Here is a 7756-nt window from a genome sequence, read left to right as displayed (position 1 = left end):
ACATTCTGGAGCCATGTTTTGTGTCCTGAGTGCTTTTCCCCTCTGCCCTCTCGACTCTGTTTTAGTTGGGTATGACGAGAATGACCTAATTTGTATGATCAGCTTTCACAAGTGACATGATCTGACTTCTGATTTCCAAGGCCCACTCTGGCTGCTGTGCTGAGAAGAGAATGTGGTGGACAGATATAGAAGCACTGACACCCGATCAGGGCTATTGTGTAACTCAGATGAGAGGTACTAGCAACTTGGACCACAGTGGTAGCAGTACAGTGGTGAGAAGTGGTTTCATTCTGGCTACATTTTAAAAACAGCACCAATAGGATTGGCTGAGAGGTTGGATGAGTTTTAAGAGAAAGAATGTTTCTGAGGGGTTTTTTTCCTCTTTTTTAAAGCCTAAGCTACATATTTATATATATATTCCAATTGATCACACTGCATCATAATTCTTTTTTTCCCCATCTCTTTTACTTTGCATTAGGCTGTCTGAGCACATATGTTGGTCTGTATGCATCTTTAAATTCCCAATGCCTACTACAGCATTCAAAAAATACTTGTTGAATAAATAAAAATTAAGTGTGGCAGATGTAAATTCACATTGGACTCAACACTGTCTTTTTCATATCCCGGCTAAGATACCTTTTACCTCAAGTATGAGAGTCTATTTGCTAATCTCTGCACAGAGGCTAGGTCAGGCCTGTTCCTAGTCTAAGAGATCAGGTTCTACTTTTTGACCTTCCTTCAGGCTGTGTTAGTTTTCTATTACTATGTGTGATACTGTGAAATATATATTTGGTCTTCATCTCTGTTTCCCCGGCATATAGCTCCTGAAATCCTTCTCCAGAGTGAAAAGAGTGCCTTTTGTATGCTAATGAAATGACTGGCGGCTGGGGGCCCCTAGATATCTTCAGGATAGGGCTGGTCACAGGAGAGACCAAGACATGATTAGGGTTAGGACTTCCAGCCCTGCTGGCCAACTTCCAGGGAGGAGAAAGGGGCTGAAGGTTGAGCCGATCACCAGTGGCCAATGATTTAATCAATCATGCCTATGTAATGATGCTTCCTTTAAAACCCAAAAGGATTGGGTTTGGATGCACTTCTGAATAGGTGAACATATGGAGGTTCCTGGAGGGTGGTGGTCCCAAACAGGACAGGGAAGCTCCACGCCCCTTCCCACAAGCCTTACCATATCCATCTGGCTGTTCATCTGTATCCTTTGTAATATCCTTTACAATAAATGGGTAAAAGTAAGTGAAGTATTTCCCTGAGTTCTGTGAGCCTCTCTAGAAAATTAACTGATCCCAAGGAGGGGGGTGTGGGAATCCCTGATTTATAGTAAATTCATCAGAAATTGCAACTTACTGCTTGCGATGAGCATCAGAAGTAGGAGGCAGTCTTGTGGGACTGAGCCCTCAGCCTGTGGAATCTGACATTATATTTAGGAAGATAAGGGTCAGAATTGAATCGAATCAGAGAACACCCAGCTGGTGTCCTCTGCAGAATTGGTTGGTGTGTAGGAACCCTCTACATGCACACACAAACGCACACACTCACAGACATCTAGTGTCAGAGTATTGAGCGTATTGTGTGGTGACCAGAGATGATCTATATTGAGAGAGTGGGGAAAACACTCTGGTTTTTCCCATATCTTATACTGTGTAACACATTACCACAAACTTAGTCACTTAAAATGACATACTTTTTTAAATTTCCCACTTTCCATGGGTCAGGAGTCCAGGCACAATTAAGCTGAGTCCTCTGTTAGGATCTCATAAGGCTGCAATCAAGTTGCCAGTCTGTGTTCTCATCTCGGGGCTCAAATGGGGAAGAGATTGCTTCCAAGCTCATTCAGGTCTGGCAGAGTTCATTTCCTTATGGTTGTAGGACTGACGGCTCCAGTTTTTTGCTGACTGTTGGCTGGAGGCATCCTGCCCTTCCTAGAGGCCTTCCTGCAGTTCTTTGCTCTGTGAGCTTCTCCACCACATCCACTTCAGCAAGCCACAAGGAGAGTCTTCAGTCTGCTAAGAATTTGTGTATAACTTAATCACAGGAGTGACATCCCATTACCTTTGCTTTATTCTCTTAGAAGCAAGTCACAGGTCCTGCGCACACCCAAGGGGAGGGCATTACCCAAAGGCCTTAACACCAGGAGGTAGCAATCGCTGGGGGAGGGAGGGTGAAACATAATGACTTTTATCATTAGAAACATATGTGTTTGTTTCCTCTCCCAACAATTCTGACTTTGTTTTAATTCTGCCACAGCATGGCCCCCTAGACCTGTGCTGTCCAGTATGGTAGCTTCTAGTCCCCTATGTGGCTAGAGTAACCAAAGAATCAGACTTTTAATTATTAAAAAATTTAAATGAATTTAAATTTAATTTAAAAATTGACACCCAACTCAGTTATTGCAAAAATGTGTGTTTGCAACAACTTGGGTATATGAATCTAATGTTTCAACTGTAACTTTTATGAAATCTAGACACTGTTACGTATCTCCATTGAAAATTCAGTGTTCAAATTGATGTTAGTTGTAAAATATACACCAGATTTCAAGGTCTTATTATTGAAAGAAATAAAATATCTCAATAATTTTAAAACTTATTACATGTTGAAATGAAAACATCCTGAATATATTGGGATAAGTAAAATATATTATTATAAACAATTACGTTTCTTATTTATTTTTTTACAAAGATGGTTTACCAGAAAATTTAAAGTTCCACAAACAGCTTGCATTCTATTGCTGAGAGAAAATATTACCAATGGAAAAGAACTCTGTAACATAATTTTAAAAGGTTTATTCTGAGCCAAAGATGTGTGACCATGGCCCAAAGAGCCATGCCCAAGAAGCCTTGAGCAAGTGGTCCCACTATGGTTGCGTTACAGTTTGGTTTTATACATTTTGGGGAGACAGGATTTACGCATAAAATCATAAATCAATACATAGAAGTTGTACATTGGTTTGGCCAGAAAAGGCAGGCCATCTCTAAGGAGATGGGGGCTTACAGGTTATAGATGGGTTTAAAGATTCTTTGATTTGTAATTGGTTAAAGAAATGAAGGTTTTGAAACGTTTTGAGTTAAGATAAGGATGCCTGTTCATCACAGGCAAGCCACCAGACATTTACCCAAACTCAAGTGATCTGTTAAGTACATTGATGACCTCCAGGTGTGGTTTACCCTTTACCTTGCATGGCCTTCGTCCTGGCAATGATTTTGTATCCGATTATTACAAAGAATAACTCCAAAAGGGACAGGGCGTAAGTAGGAGTCTCTGACCTCCCTTCTCCTCATGGCCGGCAACTCAGCTTTAAGGTTTTCCTGGGGCTCCCTTGGCCAAGAGGGGGTCTATTCAGGCTGGGGGAGCTTAAAATTTTATGTTAGTTCACAATACAAAGAGGTGTTGAGTTTACAGCTGGGTGAGACACGCCCCCAATGTTAGCTAAAAATGCAAGACAATATCTGATTAATGTCAAACAATAAATGTTGCAGAGGCTCAGAGATAGGGAAGATGGGGCCATCCAAGGGCTGGGAAAGTCTTCAGGAGAAGGCTACAGAGACATGACAATAAGTTTGGAAACCACACACGCGCCAGAGGCGGCGCTGGGCGTGCCCCGCCGTCTTTGCGTCCTCTGCGCCCCGCGCCCGCGCCCCTCCCGGTGAACGCTCTGCGCCATTTGACCCGGCCGCCGCGCCGTAGATCGTGCTGTGCTGCAAGCCTGGTGGCCACAATGGTGGATGTGACCGAGAGGACACTGCAGCTGTCGGTGCTGGTAGCCTTCGCCTCCGGGGTGCTAGTGGGATGGCAGGCGAACCGGCTGCGGAGGCGGTACCTGGACTGGAGGAAGCGGAGACTACAGGACAAGCTGTCAGCGACGCAGAAGAAACTGGACCTGGCCTGAGACTCCCCGTCCTCGGCCCCCGCCGACCTCCGCGTGGCCACCTTGCCATCCCTGCACGGGAGCTCCAGCCTGAGCCAGGCTCGCCACACACTCCTCGCCTGTCGCGATGGGTTATTCCCCAAGTGTCGGTGAGCAGTACATAGCCAGTGGCACTCCAAGGGTAGGCTTTGGGGTCTAGCGGATATCTTGGGGGGCAGCCTTTGGATAGCTTGCAGGAGACTTGTTCCCACAGACACCAGAACAGGGAGAAAGTTTTGTTTTCCCGAATACCTTGCTCCTTGGTATCCTAGTTTAGTTCACTGCGGGTGCTTAATGGGAATGCCTTACCACGTGCAATGCCTTTGTGCCCTGAAAACATTAAACTTCACACTGAAAAATACCGGAAAGAACAGGCGGAGGAGGTGTTCCTGCCACCTTTTTCCCCCGCACTTAGCATTCTTTTCGGTAATATTCTCAGTAACACCATAGAACATCTTTGCATTGACGTTTGGTAAACTGCAATCTGAATTCTCCAGTCTGTTGCTGGGAGCCTGATAAGTGGAAAGAGCAGTGGTCTGGAAGTCCGGGGCTCTTGCGTCTAGTCCTGGCTTTTTCATCAGAGCTGTGCACCATAAATTTTCAAGGCTTCAATTTTCTTGTTTGTAACATCAGGATCTTATAGTTCATGGTTTAGCATCACAATAAAATTTGAGGTTAAAGATTATGTATTCTAATTTTTTTTTTTTCTCTTTTCTGTTTCCAGCAGCTTGTTGAAGATGGATATGGAGCACAGGAAAGAAATAATTTCTTCTTGCACTTTATGAATCAATTTTATTTTTAAAATAAAAAACTTCTAAATATCTTTGAATGTTTTTGTTTCAAAAGGGAAAGGAAGTATTTTGTCTGCCATGCAGTTTACTGCATGAAGAGATCTGGATTCTCTAAACTGATACATTAGTGTTTTTGAGCAGAGGAACCTCTGCAGGTTCCTTGGTACAGCGACAGGGAGAGTTGCCTGAGGGACCATCCTGGGTCCTTTTACTGGACCTGTTGGAAAGCAAGGGGCTGTGCAAACATAACAGAGGTAAGGGTGATGTGTGTGAAACCTTTGCTCTTCCAAGAGTGGCAACATACTCCGAGTCAGAGTTTAAGTTTTTACTGGCAAAAATTTTCTTTATGTTTTATTATGGGATATACATGTGAAGTAGAAACCCTCTTGAGTAGAGCTTAGTGATAAATCTCAACTATATCTAATTGAGTGAACAAGTCCCTGGTTATTTTTGATTTGCAAGAGATGTTTTCTAGAACACTGCCCTTGCTCATTCACACCTATTAAGATTAATTTCCTGTCACCTGTAATCTCAGCACTTTGGGAGGCAGAGCCAGGAGGATTACTTGAGGCCGGAAGTTTGAGACCAGCCTGGTCAACATAGTGAGACCGTTTGTCTACAAATAAAAAAATCAGCTGGGTGTGGTGGTGTGCACTTGTAGTTCCTAGCTACTCAGGAGACTGAGGTGGGAGGATCACTTGAGTCCAGGAGTTCGAACCTGCAGTGAGCTATGATCATGCCACTGCACTCCAGCCTGGGTGACAGATTAAGACCCTATCTATATAAAAAAAAAATTTAAAAATTAAAAGTAAAAAATGAATTGTTTATGATTAGATACATTGAGTTTGAGTTCTACAGTGAGGTCACCCATTGAATATATCCACTAGGGAATTGAAACCATGAGGCTGGAATTGAAGAAAAGGTTCAAGTAGGCTAGAAAGATCTTGGAGGGGATCTGCTTGGATGTGCTAGTTAAGCCAGGAGAATGGCTGGGTAGTCACAGGAGAGGTCAGAGCAGGGAACCAAGGGCTGAAAAGTTGGAGAAACTTGAGAAAGGCAGCAATAGTAAAAGTTTGGAAACTTGGTAAATTTTGTATTAGAGAAGCAAGGGAAGGAGAATTTCAAGGGAGAAACTGGCATCATCAACTACTCTGGAGGTAAAATCTGAGAATTCAGAAAAGGCTGTAGACATCAATGGCTCTGGAGGATGCAGAGGGCAGGTGGTAGAAAGTTAATGGGCAAAAATACTTAGAAAGTGATGGTGGACCACCTGTAATTGGCAAATGATGGCGTCAACTAAAAGTTTCCCCCTTCCTTTATGCTGGGAACATTATGTAACCCTATTACTTCCAACTTTGTTTTCCTCTCTGAATGCAGTAATTAAGGATTTAAACGTTGGTTCTTAGAGCTCCATGCTGTTTGCCTACTCACCAGGCCTCACTGAAGCTCAAAGAGTTGAGGCTTTTTGAGATAAGGTAGGTTTCTTGAGGCATGTGTTGCCCCCACAGTGTTAGAATGTGCCTGGTTAAGCAGCTGGGTTATGACTACCCATATGGAGCAGAAAAGGAGGCAGAATAGAGAAGAAGTGGGCCAAGACAGGTAGATGCTGTGATAAAACAGCAGTGACAGATTGGGGTGGGGGAATATATTTCAACAAGTTAACAGTGTGTCATTTCCAGGGCATATGACGCATTGTGATTGCTGGCTCCCAGCCTTCCATTTCCAATGCTGGCTCACAGAGAAAAAGTATGTACTATCTCCTTGTGAGATAGTATTTTCAGGGGAAAAACCCAACTACATTTAAGTAGGGCAAAAGTAGAAGAACGAAGAGGACAGAGGTACTGTCAAGGGGAAATGCCCACCACAGGCACAGTGCGAAGAGGTAGTAGGCAGAAAAAGAGATTAAGAATGGCATAGAGTGGCTGAAGATCCCAAAAGGAATCAGAAGGTCCTGGAGGGAGATGCAGAATTCAGCCCAGGCCAGAGAGGAGTCAGCCTTGGAAGCGGCCGTGTGTCTTCTCTCCTGATAAAGAAAAGCTAATGAAACAGAGGTTTCAAAACAGTGGTTTTCAATTTTAGCTGAACACCACACTTGCTCCATTCCACATTGCTTCAACCATATCCCGACCTTGTCATTAACAGGCTTGGAACTCATCGTCACATTGTACTTGGCCTCTTTAGTCTCAGCAGTTAAACCCACCTCTGTAGGACAGCTTACATCCTCCGCATCTCCAATAGAACTGCCCACTCTGGAGATCACTGGTTGTCCCACCCTCCCGATCTACCTCATCAGCATCCTGGGCTCCCTGGTCATATGAGATTCCATCCCTCCTTGTACATTGACCCTCACCACTGCTTTTGCTCTCCTTTTGGGCCACCAAACTTACCAAAGACAGATACTTCACCTTTCTCACTTGGCCCATTACAAATGGGTTCTATTGTGACTGCGCTCTTTTGGTTTCTAGTAACTAAGACTTCCTTGAACCCAGTTTATGTTTCTCATTCTATTAGATGGCTCTCAATCATGTGAGAAGATAAAGGCCATGAGGCGGGAAATTCCTCCTCTCTCAATAGCTCTGTCTAGAGCATTGGTTTTCAACAGGGCTGCACATTGTAATCATCTAGGAGCTTTAACAATACTAATCCTTGCATGCCACTCCCCAGAGATTTTGGTCCATGCAGTTTGGGATATGGCCTGGGCATTAGGGTTTTTAAAGTTCCCCAGGTGATTGTGGTGCTCAGCTCACAGTTCATTTGGCAGGGCATTCTGTCACCAAGTAACATTTCTGTGGTAGTTGGTATCATTTTGTGTTTCTGGTGTTACCATAGTGTGTAAGCTCTTTGAGAGCAGTGTGAAACATCTTGTACCACAGGTCTAAGCCTTGCACCAATGTGCTCATAAATATTTGCCATTTGTATTTGAAGTGGATTGTTTTAAGACCCTGAAACTGCAAACTTTATTCTTTGCTGTAATCTTTTTGTTCTGAATCACCTTGTTCCACTAGTTCTTTGTAAATTGTGAGTTTGTTCTATAAAAGAGTCATATATG

General features: G+C 43.6%; 1 protein-coding gene across 3 annotated transcripts; it reads left to right on the top strand.

The window, feature by feature from the left end:
* The first annotated feature begins 3685 nt into the window (after window positions 1-3685).
* Window positions 3686-4688, top strand: MTLN (mitoregulin). Of its 3 annotated transcripts, none has more exons than XM_069494972.1 (2): window positions 3686-4026; window positions 4641-4688. In XM_069494972.1, the coding sequence occupies exon 1, from the start codon at window positions 3728-3730 to the stop codon at window positions 3896-3898; it is 171 nt and encodes a 56-aa protein (XP_069351073.1). In that variant the 5' UTR covers window positions 3686-3727; the 3' UTR covers window positions 3899-4026; window positions 4641-4688. The 3 variants fall into 3 exon arrangements, with proteins under 3 accessions (XP_069351073.1, XP_069351075.1, XP_069351074.1); XM_069494974.1 differs by having other exon boundaries at window positions 3686-4058; window positions 4641-4678; XM_069494973.1 differs by having other exon boundaries at window positions 4644-4663.
* Window positions 4689-7756: the final 3068 nt, after the last annotated feature.

This window comes from Eulemur rufifrons, chromosome 19 (genome assembly GCF_041146395.1).
Source record: "Eulemur rufifrons isolate Redbay chromosome 19, OSU_ERuf_1, whole genome shotgun sequence".
NCBI lineage: Eukaryota > Metazoa > Chordata > Mammalia > Primates > Lemuridae > Eulemur > Eulemur rufifrons.
The sequence above is the reverse complement of the archived record's forward strand: the minus strand, read 5'-3'. Positions and strand labels throughout refer to the sequence as shown.

Excerpts from the sequence above, each read along its gene's own strand:
- MTLN (XM_069494972.1), top strand. The coding sequence starts at position 3,728 with ATGGTGGATGTGACCGAGAGGACACTGCAGCTGTCGGTGCTGGTAGCC.